This window comes from Cetorhinus maximus, chromosome 10 (assembly GCF_964194155.1).
Source record: "Cetorhinus maximus chromosome 10, sCetMax3.hap1.1, whole genome shotgun sequence".
Lineage (NCBI taxonomy): Eukaryota > Metazoa > Chordata > Chondrichthyes > Lamniformes > Cetorhinidae > Cetorhinus > Cetorhinus maximus.
Window position 1 is genome coordinate 64,111,739 of NC_135888.1, and position 25,107 is coordinate 64,136,845.

At 41.9% G+C, this 25,107-nt stretch overlaps 1 protein-coding gene across 2 annotated transcripts; it reads right to left on the reverse strand.

Annotated features, from left to right (window-relative positions):
- Positions 1-1,295: 1,295 nt before the first annotated feature.
- On the reverse strand, positions 1,296-25,107 carry sil1 (SIL1 nucleotide exchange factor). 2 transcript variants are annotated; one of them, XM_078550560.1, is made up of 10 exons: positions 25,023-25,107; positions 24,111-24,205; positions 18,536-18,677; positions 17,313-17,433; positions 16,850-16,949; positions 9,823-10,014; positions 9,616-9,737; positions 7,994-8,090; positions 4,219-4,383; positions 1,296-2,507 (listed from the first exon to the last, which is right to left on the reverse strand). In XM_078550560.1, exons 2-10 carry the CDS (start codon positions 24,195-24,197, stop codon positions 2,154-2,156), a joined length of 1,380 nt encoding a protein of 459 aa, XP_078406686.1. In that variant the 5' UTR covers positions 24,198-24,205; positions 25,023-25,107; the 3' UTR covers positions 1,296-2,153. The 2 variants fall into 2 exon arrangements, with proteins under 2 accessions (XP_078406686.1, XP_078406684.1); XM_078550558.1 differs by having other exon boundaries at positions 24,111-24,215; positions 24,920-25,047.

Consider the following 25,107-nt stretch of genomic DNA (forward strand, 5'->3'; position numbering starts at 1 on the left):
TCTTTTACAGGCAGCAGCTTTTATTTTTATTGTTTTGTCAGCCTTTGCAATATCTCCCTCCTCCCCACTCTAACGTCAAAGTACATCATTAGGTCACTTAAAATGTCTCTTCCTACACTGTCAGCTATGGCTCAGGTGGTAGCCCCCCCCTCTTGTCTGAGTAACAGGGTTCTGGGTCCAAGCCCCATTCCAGAAGTTGAACATAAAAATCCAAGTTGACATGCCCATACAATACTGAGGGAGTGCTGCTTTGTCAGAGGTACTGTCTTTCAGATGAGATGCTAAACCAAGGCCCCATCTACCCCCTCATGTGGATGTAAAAGATGCCATAGTATTATTTCAAAGAGCAGGGGAGTTATCCTCAGTGTCCTGGCCAATATTTAATCTCTCAAATCAACATTTAAAAAAAAAAGTTCTGTGGTCATTGTGGGAGCTTGCTGTGCACAACTTGACTACATCACAACAGTGACTACAATTCAAAGTACTTCATTGGGTGTAAAGTGCATTGAGATTTCTAATGGTTAAGAAAAGCACTAAATAAATGCAAGTCTTTTATAGATACATTTGACAATGTTTCAGCATTTTCTGTTTTCCAGTATTTTTCACTGTTCTCTCTCAAAACTGTTGTACTGGAAAAGAAGCATAGTCACTTTGTGTACCATTTAAAAAATGTCATGCCCCTACCCTAAGTAGTTCTTGCACAAGGTTACATGTAGTTACTAGTCCAATTTTGGTCCACATCACAATCTAGGGCGTTTTTAGAGACCTAAACTGGACAAGGCAGCCCTACACTGTGCTTCTGCAAAATTGAGGTGGATATAAGCCTGCAGTTGGATTATTACCCTCCAGTTTTGAACCAAATGGATTACTGGGCCAATTTTCAAATAGCATCCAGTTATTTCTAAAATGTAAACCCAACATAAAAAATGTTGCCTTTCAAAAACTCAAATTCCGTTTTCTTCAAGTTGGGAGTGAGGCAAAAGAAGAAAAATGTGTTTTGAAGCCTACCAAAGGATGACAAAACACTGAACATTAAATGAATCAAACTGACTTGTCTCCTTGCCCGGTTTCTTCCTAGAAAAAAAGTGTTATTGTGGGAGAGAATTAAGTTATTTCTGTACAGGAACAAAAAGCTCCTGAAAGTTTGTCACCCACCCCATCATAATTGCCAGAAAATATTATTTTTCTTAAAAAAGGAACTGATTTTTACCTTTTAGTCAGCACTAAGCAGAAGCTCTTCTGTTCAAATCCTAGCTTCAGCAGCAACAATATTAATTGACTGCAAGCAGAACTCATTGAGCAAACATGTTTAGAGTTTATTTTGGATACAGAAAACTTAAGTTGTTGTACCCTAAACATTTCCTGCACTAAGGAAGCTATGGAATTTCAGTATACAGGCATTTTAAAAAATAAATGCTTGTGGAAGCTGAAAATATATTTAAATAAAATTCTTCCATATATCAACAATGCAGAAGTATTAACAAACTCTTCGGTAAAACATTCCCAAATCACTATTTTCCAGGTACCAATTAGATGTTTATAGTTATTAGTGTAAATCATGAGCAAGTATTATTTTAAAGTTGTCACTGGTTAGCATTTATTTGCTCCCTCTGAACTCCTCTGTTCCAACTCAGGAGCAACATTTACTGAACAGTGACAGTGAGCGAGATCCACAGCAAGCAGCAAGTCCCCTGCAGGGATCTGCTGAGACCCACGACTAGCATTTTAGCACTGATTACATTTGCTGACTCCATAAAAAGTCATCTTATTGAATTTTGAGGATTTAAGGCCAAACATAGAAAGGGAAGAAAAGCTTCAGAAGTTTGCAAGGCCAAGCCAGGTGGTTCAATACTGAATTTACTCTACATTTCAGTAAAAATATGCACCAAGTGCACCAACTTCTCTTAAAGCCAACAGTGAAGAGAGCAACTTGGATAACAAAAGGCTTTACTAACCCAACCATGTCATTTTAAGACTTTACATAAGGCATCGCAACACATTCCAAAGAGAAGGGAACATGTAAAGTTCACTTTGGCTTCAATTTACTCTGGAGAGTAAAACCTTTCACAACATTGTATTGTCACAAAATCTTTAAGTTTTTTTTGAAAAAAAGTTCAAGTTGAAACCAGCTCCAGATATTGTGGCGACACCAATCATCCCAGTTTCTTAATGATGTCATTGACAGAGTTCAAGAGTCCCTGGAAGTAACCATCTTGCTCTCCCTCTCTCTGCTCTTCAGCAGCCAGTTCCTCATACTCCGATCGGAGCGTGTTCAATAAGGAAATCAGGCCCTGCATAGCCTGGTACTCATTCCTGCAGGATGAAATCATAAGGTTCATGGTCCTCAAGACTTTTTCTCTTGTGTCGTGTTCAGTAGATGTCAAGAGCTTTGGAACCAGCATGCACCAGTCTTGTTCCAGCATTGGAGGTAGCAAGTTAACCACATCATATTGACGGCATTTCTCCTGGTGTTGAACACTATTGTCCTGTGCCTCTTGGATAAGTTTCTGCAAAAGAATAATCAAACTATACTGAACATTCACGTAGCCATTGGTTTATTTTCAAAACCGGAGTATACTGCCTACCTTATATTACAGTACGAAATTTCAGCTACCCATTTAACAATGTGAGACTAGAGTTGGAATCTGGAAGACAACCATAAACAGCAAACAGCTGCCCTTAACTGGCTGTTTTCCCATCAGGACCACTGCCTTGGACATTGTCCCACATCTGCACTCAACTTCTGAGCACAACCCAAAACAGTGAATTTGACTAATTTGTTTGGTGCGTATTTAACAGGTTTTTGTAATTTAAAAGAAATAATAAAAATGATGAACCCACCTGCAGTGAAATGTTTGTATAAAAAGCATTTCCTTTTGAAAGAAAATTCTATGCAGGTCAAGGTCCTGACACAAAGGGAGGGAAGGGAAATTATGCTGAGATATTTCCATGGCTGCCACAGTAAGGGAGTCAATAGAAAAGTGTTATACATTTCAATTCTACTCTCAATACTGTCCTAGGTTGTGTTGCTGGTGCCTAATGTAAGCAAGTCCTCTGCCCGATACGATCAGGAGCTTCAATAGCTGGTCGTATGATAACATGACCTGTGGGTGCAACAGATGGGATGTCCTTGTGGTGTCAACTGGTTATCCTAAACTCACATGTGTCTCCACATGCACAACACCACAAAGATAGGACTGGTAAAACACTGGCGAGACCAGGCCATTGAAATGTCATGAACTTGTTTCATTTTGCAGACAGCGACCCCCCAGAGTAGTAATTCCTGAATTTTAACTAATATCCCATTAACCCTTCCCACGACATTAAACGTGTGCAATATTAAGTAAATCCACGAATGGAGCTTTTCATTGTCAGCCTTTGCTCCAACTCTGAACAGTTCTATTTGAAACATGAGAATTTATGCTTCCCTTATCAACCTTCCATAATGAACCCAAACCGTGTCTTTCTTTAAGATAAAAGCAAAATACTGCGGATGCTGGAAATCGGAAACAAAAACAAAAATAGCTGGAAAAACTCAGGTCTGACAGCATCTGCAGAGAGGAATACGGTTAACGTTTTGAATCCTTATGACTCTTGATGAAGAGTCATAAGGACTCAAAACGTTAACTGTATTCCTCTCCGCAGATGCTGTCAGACCTGCTGAGTTTTTCCAGCTATTTTTGTTCGTGTCTTTCTTTTTCTGTTTGCTACCTGCTCAGATGTTAGTAGTTTAACCTCTGACTCATCACATGTCCAGGTATTGGCTAGACAGGCTGCCAATTTAAACTAGCCCTCACTTGCTGGAAGCTGACCTCTGCTGAGATCAGATGAAGAGCATCTCATCTCAAGTGTGGGAAATCACTCAGATGCTAAATAGGATTTCTTGAGGCAAAGAAAATTTGAGACACATTTTGTGCAGCTAGGCCACAGGACAATACTTGGATCCGGGACTGTTGAAAATCACTAATTCAGTAGAGTCTTTTTGGCAACAAGCTAAATGAATAAGATTAAGAATACTAACAAAAAGTAAATTCACAGCCAGAAATCAGCTATTCAAATTAAAATGGCTAAATAGAAAAAAAATGATATTTTTGAACCATATTATGGAACAGGTGAGCTGAAACAATAAAGGTAAAAGGTTGTTTTTCTGATAGTCACAGTAAGGATAGCATGCTGGAAAGGAAGTCAGCATGGTATAAATGCCAGTTGTTTCCTCACCTTCTCCAAGACCATGTCGTAGAGCAACGTCATGACTCGAATATGCAGGGACTCCATTCCCTTTGCCTGAAAGAGCTGCCCTAGTACTTGCAGGCCTCCAAGTTTCAGGAACTGCTGCTGGGCAAATGGAAAGTGGCGCAACATTGATGAGACTGCAAAGAGAGCCTGAAAGAAAAAGAGCACAAATGAGGGAGGCATTTGGTCTATTAACACACCATTTTATAAACCTCTACAATTTCTCTCCCTCCCCTCATCCTACTTTTCCCATTGCAACCTCCAACTGCTTGGGTTTTAGCTCTATCTTAGCAGGATGACCACTCAAGATGAAGGAAGGTTTCCTAACAGTCACAAACTTGCCTTTCTACAAGTTTGCAACATTGTCCTGCAGAATTGTCTCAGTTTGAAATAGTGTTTAGATCAAACATTTGTTTTCCACTGTAAAGGGATCTTACAGTGGATGACAGGATATAATTTAGTGAGTGGGTAAAACTGCTGCCATTGATGGGAGTTCAATGGTCAGGAAGTGTGAGGCCATCCATGTTGATTCAAAGACAAATCTGCAAATTCTCTTATTGACGAGAGACCAACAACTATAGAGCAGCAAAATGACTCAGGAGTCCATGTACACAGATCATTAAAAGCTAGTGGCAGGTGCAGAAAATGTAATCAAAGACTAACGGAATATCAGCTTTAACTTCAAAGAGGACCGGCATACAAAAGGAGAGAAAGTTATGCTTCAGTTCTGCAGAGAAATGTCCAGAGCTGTCCTGGAGAAATGCCTTCAGTTTTGGGCACCACACAACAGAAAAGGCTTTTCTGGTCTAGAGTACAGTGCACATTCATGAATTACATGGAGACTTAAAAAGTTACACTGCAAGAGAAAGTTGCATAAACTTAGCTTGTATTCCAAGTTTAAAAGGCTGAGAGATTCTCTTATGGAGGTGCTTAAAATTATAAAAAGGATTCAAATCAGGCAAGCAAAGAAAAACTACTTCCTCTGGTTCTGAAATCCAGAAACCCTTAACATTTTAGCCAGGCCAATCAGGAAACATGGTTTCACACAGTGTGAGAATCTAGAATCCTCTTTCCCCCAAAATGTTGTGGAGCTCGACCGATTTTTAAAAAAAAAAAATTAGGCTTGGGTACCAAGGGATATGGAACAAAGACAGCTAAATGGAGTTAAGGTACAGATCAGTCATGAGCTAACTGAATGGCAGACAGGCACAAGAGGCTAAATGGCCTTCTTTTACTTCCTATACTATCATTCAGACCCTATCAAGATTCAAGAATACATGTTTTTCCAACCAAGTTGATAACCCAGTTCCCAAAATTGGGCATCAGCATCATGATCCTTCATGCTGCTTTTTAAAAAATAATTCATTTGTGGGCATCGCTGGCTGGGCCAGCATATATTAGCAATCTCTAATTGCCCTAGAGAAGGTGGTGGTGAGCTGCCTTCTTGAACCGCTGCAGTCCATGTGGTGTATGTACACCCACAATACTGAGAGCGGGAGTTCCAAGATTTTGACCCAGGAACAGTGAAGGAAAGACAGTATATTTCCAAGTCATGATGGCGAGTCGCTTGGAGGAGAACTTCCAGATGGTGGTATAGCCATGTATCTGTTGCCCTCATCCTTCTATATGGTAGCAGTTGTGGGTTTGGAAGATACTGTCTAAGGAGCCTTGGAGTGTTTCTATAGTGCATCTTGTAGATGGCATACACTGCTGCCACTGTTAGTCAGTGGTGGAGGGAGTAATGTTTGTGGATGGGGTGCTAATCAAGCAGGGCTGCTTTGTCCTAGATGACGTCAAGCTTTTGAGTGCTGTTGGAGCTGCACTCATCCAGGCAAGTGGAGAGTATTCCATCATACTACTGACTTGTGCCTTGTAGATGGTGGACAGGCTTTGGGGAGTCAGGCAAGTTACTCGCCACAGGATTCCTAGCCTCTGACCTGCTCTTGTAACCACAGTATTTATATGGCTAGTCTAGTTCAGTTTCTGGTCAATGGTAACCCCCAGGATGTTGATTCAGTGATGGTAATGCCTTTGAATGTCAAGGGGTGATAGTTAGATTCTCTTCTGTGGCGTGAATGGTACTTGCCACTTGTCAGCCCAAGCCTGGATATTGTCCAGGTCTTGTTGCATTTGGACATGGACTGCTTCAGTATCTGAAGAGTCACAAATGGTGCTAAACATTATGCGATCATCAACAAACATCCCTGACCTTATGATGGAAGGAAGGTCATTGATGAAGCAGCTGAAGATGGTTGAAGATGACCTGGAATTGAGATGATTGACCTCCAACAACCACAACCATCTTGTTGTGCTAGGTAGGACTCCAAGCAGCAGATATTTCCACCTGATTCCCATTGACTCCAGTTTTGCTAGGGCTCCTTGATGCCAAACTCAGTCAAATGCTGCCTTGATGTCAAGGGCAGTCACTCTCACCCCACGAGTTCAGCTCTTTTGTCCATGTTTGAACCAAGACCGTAATGAGGTCAGGAGATGAGTGGCCCTGGTGGAACCCAAACTGAGTGTCAGTAAGTAGGTTATTGCTAAGCAACTGCAGTTTGATAACACTGTTGATGACCCCTTCCATCACTTTACTGACAATCAAGAGTAGACTGATGTGGTGGTGATTGGCTGGATCAGATTTGTCCTGCTGTTTGTGTACAGGGCATATTTGGGCAATTTTCCACATTGCTGGGCAGATGCCCATGTTGTAGCTGTACTGGAACAGCTTGGTTAGAACACGGCAGGTTCTGGAGCACAAGTCTTCAGAACCAATGCTGGAATGCTGTCAGGGCGCATAGCCTTGTAGTATCCAGAGCCTTTAGCTGTTTCTTGATATCACGTCGAGTGAATTGAATTGGCTGAAGGCTGGCATCTGTGGTGCTGGGTACTACCAGAGGACCTCTGCTGCTTACAAGACCACAAAGTGTAAGGAACATATCTTTTTATTTCTGTTAGCTGTTGGACTGTTGCAAAGAATATATATTTTCTGTTGGGACTGTGAATTAAAAGTACAATGGCTACATTTTGAAAGACATGTCCACTGGAACAGGATGAGAGATATATACACAATGTTGCAGTCCTGGAAAAGTGTGCCATGAAAGACAAAGACATGGTGCCAGAAAGGAGTCCTGGACTAGGGAGCTGCCTGGCAACAATGTTTTAATTGGCTCCTGACCAGGTTTTGCACGAGAGCAGTGAAGAAGAATAGCTCCTAGCCTGAGAGGGAAAAGACCTAAAACCTCTCGCTCTCTCGTGTGTAAGATTCCAGTAATTCCACAATAATAGCTAGCTGGCTTTTTCTCTTCATCTCTCTATTAAAATCCATGTTTTTATGTGTCTTCTATTTGTGCATATAGGGATTTAAGAAGGGGTAGAGTTTAGGTTATAGATTTTAGAAATTAGCAGTTCATATTTCTCTCTTTTGCCACTGGTTAACGACAGTAAATAACTGTTTATTGAACAAACTAAGTTTACAAACCTGGTGCTTGTATTCTGTTAACCTAAATTAAGCTGTTAGGTGGATTGATCAAACTTTCATTTATCGCGGCTTGGGGAACAATGGGGCTTGATATTACAGCGCACTATCCCCAGTGAATCGTGACAAAAGCAATATTCAAGCTGCTGCCTGACTAGAGCATGTACAAGATACAGAAACCCTTCACTACAACATGTCACAAACTTGGCTCTGGTTTCCGCCTAGAGAGATCTGCCCTTGCCTTCACCTTCTGGTCCACATGGGAGAATATTTTTTTGCCCATACCTTTTTCTTTATAGCCACTGGCTGGTCAGTCGCCAACAATATCAATAATTTCTGCAAAGCCCCAGCTTCTATCGCCTCAATCTGAACTTTCGGGTTGCTAATGGGTAGAATAAAAAAAAGATAGTTTAGTTTAACGAGAGGTAGATTTTCAAACTCAGCAATACCCAAGAAGGTTGAGATATTTGCATGGTCTACTTTTCAAGATTGTAATCAGTGATCATAAATTAATTTATATCAATTACATAGAGATTCTTGGCAAACAAGTCACAGAATTAATAGCCTGAGAAATGCACTGCTGCCAAATGCCTCAAAACAAATCTAGTGAGAAATCCAGGGTCAAACAATCAATAGAGGGAGGACAGAACTTCTATATAATACACAAACACAGCCTTCATAACCTCAGCATGTCTCAAAAAGATTTGCAGCCAGTGAAGTACATTTGAAGTGTAGCTACTGCTGCAACGTAGGGAAACGTGACAGCCAATTTTTTATACAGCAATAAGAATAATGACCAAATCATCTGTTTTGGTGGTGTTAGTTAAGGGATAAATAAAACCCAGGACACTGGGGAGAATTCTTCTGCTCTTAGTCAAATAATGCCATAGGATATTTTACATCTGCCTGAAAGGGCAGGCAAGGCCTCAGTTTAACATTCCATCCTAAAGACAGCAGTGCAGTCGCCCAATACTGAACTAACATCAGGCTGGATTTTGGCATAATTATCAGCCATCAAGCACTGCTGGTCAGTTGGATTGGCCGGCAGCTCCATCAGTCCTGGCAGTGCCAGGAAGGCATCAGTGACAGCTGCGGGACTGCTGGTGAAAAGAGGACCCCAAGGCTTTAGATCCCTAGTGAAGGTAAGTCCAGGGTCTTGGGCCAGGGAGGGTTTAGGAATGTTAGAGAGAGGGACAATGCTTGTTGACAAGCCTAATGGACCCTTAATTGTTCATTTAAATATGGCAGGCAGGAAGGCATCGAAATGAGTAACTCCCCCCGCCAACCCTCATTTATAGGGTGAGCTTGGGGATGGGTGGGAAAATGATGGGATGGACACCCACCTCATTTCCTCCCCCACACCTCACAGGAAACACACCTTCTGGGGGCACATAACATTCAGCCCTTTGAATCTTTTAGTACAGGAAGTAGACTGTTGGTCCAATCTTTCACTATGGTCCCAGAGGCCCCACTGATTTTCAGCTAAAAAAATATTGGAGCCGAGGGTAAAATTTCCTCCACCCCCTTCAAATCAGGTCACACTGCAGAATGTGCAACAAATTCTTGACCGATATTGTTAAGTTGGAAATACTCAGCAGGTCTGGCAGCATCTGTAGAGAAAACGAACATCGAGTTTATCAACATTTCAGATGACGAAAGGTCGCCAACCTGAAATGTTAACTCCATTTTTCTCTCCAAAGATGCTGCCAGACCTGCTGAGTATTTCCAGCATTTTCTGTTTCAGATTTCCAACATTCACAGTATTTTGATTTGTATTGTTAAGCTGTGAAATCTGCCTCTAGTAACTGACAAGTCAAATTTATTTCTTTTTCCCCCCATACCAAATTTGTTGCAATTTCATTCCACACACATTGAGTCCTACCAAGAGTTCATCAAGCTGTTCTTACCCAGAGAGTGCAGATCCCAGCACAAAGGCAGCGTGCTCCTGAATGTGGGGCTCGGTGGCATTTAATGCGTTGATCACAAGCTGCAGGCCCCCAGTGGATGTCAGATGCTGGGCATTGTCCACCTAAGAGTAACCATAATAGAAAAGTTAAGTCTCGCTCCCAATCCCTAACACTCATGTAGCACACTGAAAGCTCCTCCACCAGTACCTGGTGGACATAGTATTCCAGGTCATGTAGAGCTGCAACCTTGTCCTCCAGTGTCACACTCGTGCTGTTGAATTTGCTGACAAGTTTATCGATTACTTCCATATCCGTCTCCATGACCACATTCATTGCTTTAAAATCTTCCATCAGCTCTTTGATTGGGCGGAACGTCTTCCGCACTTCCTCCTGATGGCCCTAGATGTGAAGAAAACAAAAGAGACAAAGGTTAGTTTTTCTGCATTCTAAACTCTGGAATTGCTCCCTCCACCTCCTTTAAGATGCTCCTTCAAACCCATTTGTTTAAGCTTTTGGTCACCTAAGGGCTCCTTTCGTTTGCTGTAAACTTTTGTCTGATTACACTAAAACACTCCAAGGTGTTAAAGATGCTATGAGAGTTCAAATATATTCAATATTTACTATGCATACACACTTTTAAAACAAGAGTCCTAGTCTACTATTGAGCAGTGCTATTCAGTGTACATCGCAACCAAGGAAATCCAAACCTCATCAATCTTCCACATTTCTTAGCAGGAATCACCGAATTGAGATTAGGATTCATACCTGTCCTTCACCCACTCCCAACACTGACCCAGGATAACAAGAACAATAAAGCAGGAAGTTTACTCAGCACTTGAGAAGGTAACCTGGTCAGCTTTGTCTATTCGAGGTGAAGGGAGTACTGTACATGAAGACCTCCCCTGCTGAGATATAGGGCTAAATTTTAAGAGCTATATGGTGATGGATTGGTAGGTGGGAAGACTGGTAATATGGCAGGGAAGCCCAATGTCTTCCTGCCCACATGACATAGTGCAGTGGTGCAGCTGCCCACCAGGAGGCCAATTCAACCACTTAAGTGCCCAATTAAAGGTTACTTCCCACACCTGTAGGCATTTTGTCCACATTGGGAAGAGGACCCACCACCACATGAGGAGATCCACAGGTAAGCCCTGGTGGCCTCCCAGCAGGTTCCTGGGCTGGGGTGGAGGCAGGGTGTTTCCTTTATGGTTGCTCCATCGTCCACGGAGGGCTTCTCTCCTCCACCACCCCAGCGACAATGGCCACACCCCAGTTAAGATGCCACCAATGGAACATGCCCTTCCTCCCATAGCCCTGCACCACAATCATTACTCAACTGATCCTACCTCGTATCCAATGGCACCTCAGCATTGAGGCACCCTGTCGTTCATGCTGCAGCTTCAGCAGTGGCCACATCTAATAGTTGTGTTGCTGAGCTACCAGCTCTCCAATTACACCAGCAGCTTGGGTGGCAGGCCACTGTCCCCTGCCATTGGATGGCAGTGCTGGTGGCAGCTTCTACTTTGCTGGCCAATTAAAAATGCTGGCCACCCACCCGCTGGCACTAGGTTAGATTCCACTTTCAATCCCAGCAGCAGGGGTTTTCAACAACTGAGAAAATTCAGCCCTGTAGTCAAAAACATTAAAAATAGAAAAATATAACAATTATTAACATGTCCCCCTCATGTGACAATGTCACACAAGATGGGACATGTTAATAAAAATGACATAAACTTTATTAAACTTTTTAAAAACGGACATGAAACCTCATCCCGCCAGTGGATGAGGTTTCATGTATTATCAGGAGCCCGCTGAGGCCTGCCTTAAGCTTGGACCGGCAGGGTCTTTAATGATCTTAATTAGCCTGTCAATGGCCTTAATTGGCTGATTTCGCTGTCCACCCGCTAGCACCCTCGCCTTTGAATCAGAGGGTTGTGGGTTCATGTCCCACTCCCAGAAAACCAAGAACTGTGATTGTACTCGAAAAGAGTTGCAATCTGTGACTGTTGGTAACTCGAAAGAGTTTCCTCAATATTTAAACGGACTGGGATGACGTCGGGGGTTCTTCCCGACGTCATCCCGCGTCATTTTCCTGTCGGCGAGCAGGCCCTGCCTCCAAATTGCTGACAGGAAAATTCTGCCCATGGAGTTTGGTGAGCAGGGAGACTTAAATGTTAATTTTGTTCTCAAATTTTTCTCTTAAAATCTAATCTAGTCTGTAGTTAGCAGTAACTGGAAAGTACTGCGTAGGCAGGCTAAGTTCTTTCTTTCTTGCAGTTTAGACAGGGTAAACTCACTCTCAGCTGTAGGAGCTGAGTAGTTAATGAGCTAACTGATCGAATCTGGTTACTGTAACCCCAGTTCAGTTTACTATAAATTCAGGGTTCTTTAGTGCAGCCTTGGCAAACAGAGTGCAGCTGACTGAGTGAAGACTTGGAGTTTAGTGAGAGGGGTAGTTGGGAGGAGGAGTTTTTCCATTTCCTCTTTCTAACCCCATAGAAATTGGTTCTTGCTCTACTACAGGGAAAGGAGCTAGCAGTTTGGTGAGTATCTGGTAAGTGGTCAAGTTCTATTCTATCCCTAAGGTTTAAAATAGTACACAATTTGGTGGTAAAGTTAATCAAATATACAAGAAAGCAACATAAATAAGTGATTAATATAATTATTTAAAACACATTAAAGGATGGCAGGACAAGTGATGTGTCAAGGCTGCAGCATGTGGGGGCTCCTGGATAACATTGTGATCCAGGACAAACACATCTGCAGTAAGTGTTTACGGCTTGAGGAACTTCCGCTCAGAGTCATTGAGCCTGGAGGCTGAGCTGCAGACTCTGCGACACATCAGGGAGGGGGAAAGTTACCTGGATGTTTTATACTAGGAGGCAGTCACACCACTTGGAATAGGGTCTTCTGACTTGGTCAGTGGCCAGGGACAGGAGGGTGTGACTGCGAGTGAGGCAGGCGAGGGGACCCAGAGGGCAGGAGTGTGAGCCTCTGCAATTGTACAAGAAGTTTGAGGTTCTCTCAGCTTGTTTGGATGAGAGTGGGGACTGCAGGGTGGATGAGCAAAAAGTGACCATGGCCCCATGGTACAGGAAGCCATCCACGTAGTGGGAGCAAAAATAGGAATGTAGTGGCAGTAAGGGGTAGTATAGCAAGGGGGATTGACACTGTTCTCTGTGGCAATGAGCAGAAGTCCCCACAGCTTTGTTGCCTGCCCGGTACCAGTATTCGGGGCTGGAGAGGAAGAGGAAGTTGCAGTGGGAGGGGGAGGATCCAGTGATCATGGTCCATATAGGTACCAATGACATAGGCAGGATGACGAAGGAGGCTCTGTATAGTCAGTATGAGGAACTAGGCAGCAAATTAAGTGGAATCTCAAAAAGGTAATAATTTCTGGATTATTACCTGAGCCACGTGCAAATCGGCATAGGACAAATAAGATTAGAGAAATGAAAATGTGGCTCAGAGACTTGTGTGGGAGAAGTGGGTTCAGGTTTGTGGGGCACTGGCACCAGTACTGGGGAAAGTGGGATCTGTTGGGACGGTCTACACCTGAATCGTGCTAGGGCTGGTGTCCTTGCGAGCCGCCTAACTAGGGAAGTGAAAGGGGTTTTAAACTGAAGAGTGGGGGGCAAGGGATCAAATTTGGGAAGATATGGTAAACCAGAAGAGTAGAGACAAGGCAAGAGAGACAGGTATTAATATGGGAAATGATAGACTGTGACAGGAATGGACAGAGTACACCAATCTAAGAGTAAATCAGCAGATAAGGCTAGATGCTACAAAAATAATAAAAGGATAAAGCCAAAGGCTCTGTATCTAAATGCACGTAGCATTCAAAACAAAACAGATGATGAACCGATAGCGCAAATAAATAAGTACATCTGATAGCCATTACAGAGACATGGATTGGGACCTGAATATTGAAGGTTATGTGACATTTAAGAAGGACAGGAAGTTAGGAAAAGGTGGTGGGTAGCTCTGTTAATTAATGATGGTATCAGCACATGAAAGGGATGACCCAAGTTCAGGAAACTAGGATGTCGAAGCAGTTTGGGTTGAGATGAGGAATGATAAAGGCAAGAAGTCACTTGTGGGAGTGGTGTACAGGCCCCCTCATTGTAACTACACAGTAGAACAGAGTATAAAAGAGATAATGAGAGCTTGCCAGAAAAGGTACAGCTAATCATGGGGGATTTTAATCTACATATAGACTTAAAGTTAGATGGGCAAAGGTAGCATAGATGAGGAGTTCATAGTGTTTTTGCATTAGTTTCTTAGAACAGCACATTTTGGAGCCAGAGAGCAGGCTATACTAGAGCTGATATTGAGTAATGAGATAGGATTTATTGATAACCTCCTAGTGAAGGCACCGCTAGGTAGTAGCGATCAAAGTATGATTGAATTTTACATTCATTTTGAGGGAGAAACGAGTGCGTCCAAGACTAGTATTTTAAACTTAAATAAGGGCAATTATGAGGGCATGAAAGCAGAGCTAGCTAAAGTGAACTGGCAAATGAGGTTAAGGGATAGGTCAATAGAAGTTCAGTGGCTGACATTTAAAGGGCTATTTCAGAATACACAGAATAGATACATTCCAATGAGAAAAAAAAGTTTCAAGGGAGGGCCCACCATCCATGGTTAACTAAAAAAAAGTTAAAGACAACATCAAACTTAAAGAAAAAGCATTAATTACGCAAAGACGGGTGGCAGGTCAAAAGATTATAAATATAAAAAACAACAAAGAATGACAAAGATTAATAAGGAGGGAAAAATTCAAGTATGAGTGAAAGCTAGCTAGTAATATAAAGATGGATAGTAAGAGCTTCTATAGATATTTAAAGAGGAGAGTTAAAGTGAGCTTTGGTTCTATAGAAAGTGCGTCTGGGGAATTGATAATGGAAAGTAGGGAGGTGGCAGATGAATTAAACAGGTATTCCGCTTCGGTCTTCACTATAGGAGGACACAAGTAACATTCCAGAAATAGCTGTAAATCAGGAAATGGAAGGGAGGGAGGAACTTGGGGAAAATTACAATCACCAGGGAAGTGGTGTTGAGCAAATCGTTGGGGCTGTGGACTGACAAATCCCCAGGTCGGATGGACTTCACCATAAAGGTCTTGAAAGAAGTGGCTAGTGAGATAGTTGATGCACTAGTTTTAACTTTTCCAAAATTCACTAGATTCGGGGGAAGGTTCCATTAGATTGGAAATATAACTCCTTTATTCAAAAAGGGAGATAGACAGAAAGCAGGAAACTATAGACCAGTTAGCCTATGTTAGAAGCTATTGAAGATGTTATAGCAGGGCACTTAGAAAAACTCAAGGCAATCAGGCAGAGTCAACATGGTTTTGTAAAAGGGAAATCATGTTTATCCATTTTTTGGAGTTCTTTGAAGAAGTCACATGTGCTATAGATAAAGTGGAACCAGTGGATGTGCTGTACTTAGATTTTTAGAAAGCACTTGATAAACTACCACATTAAAGATTATTGCAGAAAATAAAAGCTCATGGTGTAGTGGGTAACATATTGACATGGATAGAAGATTGGCTAGCGAACAGGAAGCAGAGAGTTGGCATAAATGGGTCCTTTTCTGGTTGGCAGGATGTAACAAGTGGTGTGCCACAGGGATCAGTGCTGGGGCCTCAACTTTTTACAATTTATATAAATCACTTGGATGAAGGAACTGAAGGAATAGTGGCTAAATTTACTGATGACACAAAGATAGGTAGGAAAGTAAATTGTGAAGACGACATAAGGAGGCTACAAAGTGACATAGATAGGTTAAGTGAGTGGGCAAAGATCTGGCAAATGGGGTTTAATGTGGGCAAATGTGAAATTGTTTATTTTGGCAGGAAGAATAAAAAAGATTATCTAAATGGTGAAAGATTGCAGAGCTCTGGGATTCAGAGGGATTTGGGTGTCCTAGTGCATGGATCACAAAAGGTCAGTACGGAGGTACAGCAGGTAATTAGGAAAGCTAATAGAATGTTATTGTTTATTGTGAGGGGGAATTGATTACAAAAAGTACGAGGTTATGCTTCAGTTATACAGGGCATTGGTGAGACCACATCTGGGGTATTGTGGACAGTACTGGTCTCCTTACTTAAAGATATAAATGCATTAGAAGCGGTTCAGAGAAAGTTTACTAGACTAATACCAGAAATGGGCGACTCACCTTATGAGGAAAGGCTGGATAGGTTAGGCTTGCATCCATTGGGATTTAGAAGAGTAAGAGACAACTTAATTGAAACCTTTATGATCCTGAAGGGTCTTGACAGGGTGGATGTGGAGAGGATGTTTCCTTTTGTGGGAGAATCTAGATCTAGCGATCACTGTTTACAAATAGAGGTCACTCAATTTAAGAGATGAGGAGAATTTTTTTCTGAGGGTTGAGAATCTTTGGAACACTTTTCCTGAAAAGGCGGTGGAAGCAGAGCCTTTAAATGTTTTTAGGGCAGAGCTAGATAGATTCTTGATTAACAAGGGGGATGAAAGGTCATCAGGAGTAGGCAGGAATTGGGGTTGAGGTTACATTCAGATCAGCAAGATCTTATTGAATGGCAGAGCAGGCTCAAGGGGCAGAGTGGCTTACTTCTGCTCTTAATTTGTATGCAGGACTGGAAATTCTCAATGGTTTGATATTTAAAATTCAATTCAACTTTATATGGAAGGAAAATGGGTTGTTGTAGTCACTTCAATTCAGCACTGAAATTTAACTCAAGAAGCAAATCACTTTTTATTGCAGATAAACCATCTCCATTTAAACCAGCTGCCAAAACCAAGCCTCAAGTCAGTGTAACTTAAATTTGCATGCTACTAATTTTAAAACTCTACTTTCCTTTATTAAACTTCCACACTTAAAAAGGAAACCAGAGATCCAGCTTTGAAAATTCTGCTGAATTACCATGCAATCGAAATTATAAAAAGATTGAGGGGATCACTAGCTTATAGCTCCCCTCATTATTGGATTATGTCTTTAAACTGCTGATTTATTGGCGGGGGTGGGGGGGAAAGAAGAGAGGTGCAGAGGGAAGCGCGGGATGGTGGTGGTAGCGGCACAGTGGAAGAAATAAGTTTTTGTGCCTTGTCCTCCACCTGAGCCGGACAACACAACAAAATGGAGAGTGGGCCAATTATACTATTAAAGTGAATTCTTTACACTAAGATCTATAAACAGCAAAATCTCTGATGGAATGCTCTGGCTGATTCCTTCCTAAACTCTTCCTTACCTCTTCAGTCTCTGTGTTGCCTTCTTGTTTCATTAACTTCAAGGCCCTTTTCAACTCTTCAGCTGTGAAGGATTCAGAGTCCGTATTCACCATTCCATGTCTGAAAAGGACAAAACTAGATGAATGACCAGGAGTCCTAATGTTCTATCATGCTTGCTTAAGAAATTTAAAAAATGGCATGCATGATTCCAAGCTCTGTTTGAAATCACTGGGGTTGACCAGGAGAGAGTTCTGCCAAACTCAAATGAGGCTCAAAAGTTGAAGTGACCTGCACTTCATGCTCAACTCACTCCTGGGGTAGGGGAAGCGAGGTTCCCCCTTTCTCCATCTGTCCTGACTGCACCCAGAGCTAAAATCGGGGCTTTGGATGTAATATCCTACGAGACAGATCGCAAAAAGTTACAAATCCTTAAATTCTCTGTGGAGCAAGACCTTTTGTATAAGTGCAATATTCCCACAGTACCTGCTCCCTTGCTTCCAGTACTTCAGTCCACTCTTCCCATCCCCATCATCTGGGAGTTTTGCCTCATTTTTTCCAGTCTCCAAGTTTAGCCGAACATGTAGCCCTGCAGGAATTGCTTGGCCTGGACAGAAAGAATGGAAGAAACCTGACTGAATGAGTTGGGTGGAGTGGGGCAGGAAGAGAACGAGTGGGCAGGAATCACAAACGTATGCTTATCTCTACACTTACATGGGTTTCTGTACTCCAGAATGATAATGCAGTTGTACAGCTGAGAATTAGAATCATACAGCACAGAAGGCCATTCAGCCAATTGTTACTATGCTAACTCGTCAAAAAGAACCATCCAATTAGTCCCACTCCCCTGCTTGTTTTCCAGACATTCAAATTTTTCCTTTTCAAGTGTATATCCACTTCCCTTTTGTAAATTAAAAAAAAAATCCACTTTGTTCTTTCAGTTCTTTCCAGTGTAGGATACCACTGCCAATCAGAAAATAAAGTAGACAACAGAACATGGCAGATCACAAAGTACAAGTTTTAAAAGTCAGTGGATCATAAGGGGAGAGAAAATCCCTTGGAAATTCCAAGGGATGTAATAATGTAACAAACTGAATGTAAAGAGACCACTGCTAGTGCATGAGGAAAATTTATGGGCAGCTTGTCTTGTGTTTCCGATATACACAGATCACACAGGAAAATCCTACTGATTAGATAAATTACCATGTATACTTTGAAATTATACCAAAAGATTCCCATTTCTACCTCGGGAGTTTTGTTAGGCAAACCCAACAAGGTATATCTTCTTTCCCAGAAAGGCTTGGTGGGTCTTATTGGCACCTATAATAGCAGCTTCATTTGATTACATTCATGGTGGTTCCTCAGTTCGAGGGGCAATATTGCAGTTGCCTGTTAGAGATCTCAGGCAACCCAGCATCAGCCCTGTTGATTTCATTAAACTAAGCAACAGAAGTCCTGTTTTCTCTGCAAACTCCATGTATAAATAAAGTGAATAGAATCATTAAAAAGGCAATCAGCTATTTAGCCAACTGACATTGAACAACAATAACAAGCTGCCCAAAGTAATCAAATGTTACCAAGGAAGTGGCAAACATTTGTTTACAACAGCTGCCGAGAGAGTAAAAAAAAAGCAAAAAAGTTGGACTCAAGTGGGAGGGCGAGGACAGGAGTGAGGGAGGAAGAGAGGCAGAGGGAGGTAGAGAAGTTACCTTGTTTAATTATTTGCCATTCATTAGTTGGGTAAAAGACCTCAAAGTCCTCAGGGTCCAGATCATCTTCCACCGTTACTTCCTCCTTCCTCTTTTCAATGTTTTCTTCAGTCTGTTCTAGCACAGTAAGAGCAGACACTTTCTAGAGAGACAGACAGAATGTGCTCAAAACCTCTCAAGAGGGCTGACATCTTAGACCCCAATTTGGGTGGGGGGGGGGGGGGCAGGCATTGAGGCAAGCAAGGAACCTCGCACGATTAGTTGGCATGCCAGTTCCCCAGCTCCATCCCACCCCTGGACCAATTGAGCCAGTTAAAAGACCTTTAATAATAAAATAAAAAAACAACCAACAATAACAAACAATAATAATGCCTATTGTCAGGAGGTGTTGGGGAACAGGGCAGCTGCCTGCAGGCAACTTCCAGCAGTAGACTGACGGTCAGTGCTCCAAGCAAGCTTAGAGGCCCGAAGTCTTTCAATTTTTGCTCCCTTGCTCTCATTTACCTGAAAAGCCATCCTGCTCCTTCAACGCTGGAAAGCCTCTTATTAGCCCTGCAGCTTAGAGAGCCCACCGTCCTTATTTGGACAATGAGCCCACCCTCTGATCACTAAATCAGCCAATTCGGGGAAAATCTCAGATGAGTGACTGCTCCCCACACAATGTTGGTTTCTGACCCCTATTTAAATCTGATGGCAGAGTCCTGAAGCCCATAAGGAAAATCCTGCCCAGAGTCTCAATTGAGAGAGTAAGGGTAGCTTACAAAGTTGGCAGTGTACCTCATAACCAAGAAGTGCTAGTGCAAATCTACAGCAGCAAAATTTAAAAGGATAAATCACCCACTTGACAATAGACACCATTTAACTGAAACTCTCCACCAACTCGCCAAAGACACTGGCCATTTTTGCCACCAACAGTGACTACATCTCAAACACTTTTCATGAATGTTAAGCAGTTCAAGATGTGCTGAGAAATAGATGCTTTCCCCTTTTTTCATATTTGCAATTAATTGATAATTGAGAGAATGGATGTTATTTAAAGAGATTGATAGTAGTCAGGTTGCTGGGGTGGAGGGGGGGAGGAGGAGGAGAGCAGTGTTTAGAAACACTTCTATCCTTTTCACGTTAAGTTTGAAGTACAAGTAAATAGGTTAGATCTAACATTTGCATTTTTAGATAAGTTGGGAGTTTGTTTGAATATCAAAGGGGAGTCAGAGTTACTAAGAAACGTTTGCATCTTGCAGGAGTTCCATAGGTTAGTAGTAGCAGGGGTATTATATTTTATTAACATGAAAACAAAAGCAAGATAGACATATAAAAGATTAATTTGGAAAGATTGGGAGGTAGATGGAGATAGCTGGAGCTCTTGAGCTGAGAGAGGATGCAGTTTGAATCAAATATCCAGTCAAACCAGGAAAGTCTTGGGCTGCAACAAGCAGTTTTATTCTGAAGTGGATTCCACTGCAGAGTGGAAGAAGGTAGAGATCATGTGGTATGCCTTTATTGAAGGCAGGTCACCTTGTGTAATATTACTGGATTTTATAGTTAAATATCTATAAGGGAGTGTTGCCTGGAGGTGTTTACTTGGGGTCTGACCAAGTAGTGTCTTTTTGAGGGATGTTTTTTTAAGACTAACTTAATTGTGTAACTAATCTTGTGTGCTTAAGTTCTCTTTTATTCTTGTTAATAAAACTTATTTTTAAAATCTCAAAAGTGTTACTGGACCTCTTACTGCTGAGATCGGTATATTGTCGTCTGGTTTTCAGAATTTATAAAAGGGCATGGCTGTAAGCCAAGTTTCCCTCTGGGATTTGGTTTGCACAGCAACTAACACCAGCTCTGGTCATAACAATAACTCTCTCACCCCTAACCAGAAGTTTGCAGGTTCAGTCTGCACACCAGGATTTGAATCTATAATCTAAACTGATAGGCTGGAAGATGTTGGCCTTTTGACAAGTGTTATAGACTTGATTTTATAGATAGGTTTTTCATAAGTGAATTTTATTTACAGGGTGTCAGCAGCAGTTACATGCTTCCATCAAGAAGCACAACTAGACAAACTCCACCCCCAAGGTTCAGCCCAAAGCACGGGATTTGTTCAGTCATGTGATACTGCACAGTACAATAAGTCTTAGTGCTACAGTCACTACATTCCTCCCCCTTTAGTTTTTTTTTTTAAACAGTTTGTATTTACAAGAACTACATTCATGACATTACAAATATATACACAGGTTATGAAATTATAAGCTCAGTCTCAGATGGTTTCCTGATTTGGGTGGAACGTCGTAGCTCCACAACTTTAGAACCTCTTATTGAAACTTTATTTTCTAGAACCACAGCAACATCAGGTATCTCCTTAGGCACAGGCAGCTCATTGTTATCAATCTGACAGAGACATCTGGTATGTCTATCCTTGGTTGATCAATCACAACAGGAACCACAGATTCCACAATGGTTACAGGTGGAACATCAGTTTGTTTGGGGGTGGGAGGGGGGCGTTGGCAGTCTCTCCCTTCTTCTCAAATGATCCACGTGTATTTGGGTGATCCAGCCTTCCACTTCTATGTGGTACAACAACGGTCCGCTCACAGAAACTATCACCAGTTGACCAACAATCCACCAAAATTTTGTACAAATACCATTTCACCAATGGTAAATTCTTGCACTTGAATATGTAAATCATGAGTCACTGATTCCTTGACTGTTTTCTAACTTCCCCACATTGGGAAGTACCATGCTTAATCAGAGAAAGAAAGAAAGAAAGGGAGAGAAGAAAGAGGAGAGAGAGGAGATCATTCATTGCCTTCTCTAAGCCATCTTCCATCTTCTTCTATTAGAGTTTAGTCTCATCCTTCATTTTGACTTGAGTCAGCCAGATTTCCTAAATTTAGTTCAGTTCAGGGACTGGGCTACCTATGGCTTCATCACCCACTTGCATTTTGCAAAGTTCCATGACTTTTTCTAATGCCTCTTTCATTCAGCTGATTCTTTAGCTCTTCTGTCTCCCTCTTGAAACCTCGAACATGGTTGTGTCTGCTCCACCAACTGGTTCTTCAGTTTGTTCAGAGAAACATTAAATTCATTCCGCTTCTCTTCATTTTCCAGAGGTACAAACTTTGACCCGAGGGATCTTTGTAGCATGTGAAGGTCTTTCAACAGGTTCCTTTTTTTGCGAAGCTCACTTCTTTCATCTTGAATTCCGTCATTCAGCAGAGTCTTGAGTTTCTTCTGCTATTCTTCAATGCAGCTGTTTAAGAGAGTCTTCATTTCCTCAGTTGCAGAATGATTGCATCCTGTTAAGATCCTTTGACTCTCCAGGCTCATTTTGAAGCACCTTGCCTTGTTCCTTTTCCAACTCTAACTTTTCCAGCTTTCTTTTGAAATCTCCCTGGCCAATCAAGGTTAAGTTCCCTCAACCAATCACAGCCTACAAGGCTTTATTACTCAGTTCTGTTGAAGGGTCATGAGGACTCGAAACGTCAACTTTTTTCTTCTCCACCGATGTTGCCAGACCTGCTGAGTTTTTCCAGGTAATTCTGTTTTTGTTTTGGTCCTGCACCTTCCACTACAATCAAAGGGGGCTGTGCCATCTGGTGTTTGTAATAAACAGGTACAGTGGTAATACCTTTCACTTGTATGACTTCATCAGTCTACATTTTCAATTTGGCTGAAGTCTACTCCATATTCAATTGTTGAGTACCCTTTGTTTAAATATTTGAATGTGCGCTCCCCCACTACAGTGGCTGATGCACCGGTATCCACTTCCACAATCGAAGGTTTTCCATTGACCTGTAGAGTAACAGTGATTAGCTTCGTTTTCACTGCCTTCATATTAAAAGAGAGAATAAATTCGGAATTAGTGGTTTCTGGTTCTTCCACATTATGTACTTCGATCGGTTTAGTTTGCTGCCTGGGAGTCTGTCTCAATCTTGCTTTACACTGCTTCAGTATTATGATAATAATGGCACTCCGCCTCTTTAAAACAGCAAGTTTCAGGGATATGGTTGCTTCCACATCGGGAACAATTCATTTTCGGATTTGCTGCTGAGCCGTCTGTATATTTTTAAAATTTTCAGGTAGCAGGGACTGTATCCTGCTTCGCAGCTGACTCCCTAGTTTTCACGCCACACCTGCAGTCTGTTCCCACCCCAACTGGAAAATGGCACCATTTCGTACATCCTGTAAGGCCTGCGAATCCTGCTCAGTGCTTCCTATCACAAGTGCTATTTCCAATGCTCTTTTAAAATTGATATTTATTTCCGCTAATAAGAGTCATCGATTGGCATCATCATGCACACTGCCAAACAATCCCATAACATATCGTTTAGTGTCTCCCTGAAGTCACAATGTTCAGTTAGCTGTTTCAGCTTCACCATGTATGTTGTGTGGTCTCCCTCAGGGCGGTTGCTCTCGAATTAAATTTGAACCTCTACATGCTTATGGAGGGTTTGGGTTGAAAAAGACCCTTAATGAGATCTACCAATTTGCTGAAGGTCTTCAAATCGGGGGTGTTTGGGGCTGTCAAACTACAGATTAAATTATAAGTTTTACTCCCACAGATGCTCAGTAGAATTGCTTTCCTTTTTTCCTCCATTATCTCGTTTGCTTGGAAAAAGAAACCGAGGTGTTCTATATATTGACTCCAATCCTCTGTGGATGAGTTGAAGGGGTTGATCCTGCCAAAAAGCAGCATACCTGGTGAGTATATTTTCCCTTTCCTCTGTTTAAAACAAGATTCTCACATTCACTGGGCAAAGGACAGCACCGGAACCAATCCCATCCTCGTCACCAATTGTTATGGACTTGATTTTCCAGGCAGGTTTCTCATAAGAAACAGTGAACTTTATTTACAGGGCATCAGCAGCAGTTACATGCTTCCATCAAGATCCACAACCAGACACAAACTCCACCCCCAAGGTTCCCCATGCTTCAGGCTGATTTGTTCACACTGTCACGTGATACTACACAGTACAATAAGTCTTAAAGCTACAGTCACTACATTCCTTAAAGCTAGTTACTACAACAAGACTTCAAACCATCTGGCTGTTCCAGTGGACACTAAGAAATTCCATGGCACTATCTGAAGAGGTGGTGGTTTTCCCAGGGGTCCTAGTCAAACCACCTGCATTCCAACATCACCAGATTAACTATTCATTCCTCTTGTGGTACCTTGTTTTATCCATTCTTGCCTGCATAAGGCACCACACTCCAAAGTAATTTTCTGTATGTGAGCACGGAGTTTGAGACAAAGGCACTACAAATATAATACATTATATATAAAACTCAGGACCTGCCTCCTCAACCTGCCCTCAACAGTGGAAGGCATTGGCAATCACCATTGACGAAAAAAAACACCAAGATAAATAGCTTAGGATTAAGCATCAGCAGGCAATGAACAATTACATGTAATATATTATAGATATAAATAATGTATGTTAAACACTTGTCTTTGAAACTTAGCAGGGTTTACACTTTTCTACACAAGTGGAGAACTTCACTCAAATAAAGTTCCACTACCATTACTCCAATCTTATTTACACCCTCACAGACCCCATCTAGTCCCCTTGAATTTACTTACCTGCTGCCGGCTGTTCTCACTCCAAGAGTAATTCAAACAGTGCACAGAAATCAGTAGCAAGGTCAGGTTCAGGCAACCAAGCTTCATTGTGAGAACTTCCAGAATCTATGATTAAATAGTACAATGTTGCAAAAACATGTAAATACAGAATGACATCAACCCAGTTCTCAAACCATTATTAACTTATATTGAGACAACTGATTGTAGTGGGGTCATGTTTTCAGACTGCAAACTGTCTCCCCAACCCTCATTCTTGCTGGCAAGGCCAGCATTTGTTCCCCGTCCATGGTTGCCCCAGTGATATAAAACTGAGTGACTCATTCGGCCATTCAGAGGGTAATTAAGGTCAATCAAGCTGGTATGGGATTGGAGTCAAAAAGATGAGTGGACTTAAAGGATATTAATGAACGAGAGTTTCCTATAGTTTCATAGTCACTTTTAAAAACATGAATTGCCAAGCACAGCAAATTATTTCCAAAAACAGGATTTAAATTCCTTTTCAATGGGTCAGTAGTTCAGCAAGATCTCTGGATTGCTACTGGATCACTACAGTACCCTTTTGAAGCCTAAATGATCTAACCACGGGCTAGGAGACGTGCGTGGAAAGCGAGAGTGTAATCATTAGCCAAAATTTCACACGGCTACCTTACTAACATCCCAACTAGACTCCAGATTACTCAAGCACGGGCAGCTTGGAGTACAATGCCGTCCCGTGCCAAAGACCTAGAGACAAACGTTCTTACTTGTTAACTTTCATTATAAAGCAATGCAAATGGATAGCAATAAGAATCCCCCACAAAAAAACAAACCTGCCAAGCCTTACAGCAGCTTCCTCCTGCCTCTCTCTCTCCTCTGAGCTGCAGTAGCCCTGCTGTGTGCACTCACCTATTCCTCTCCTTGGTATTAGTCTACTTACTCCTCTCTCTCTCTCTGTATTACCACTACTTCCCGTTGCTGACTAGCTTTCCTCTAGAACAGCCACGTCCTTTGGCGTAAT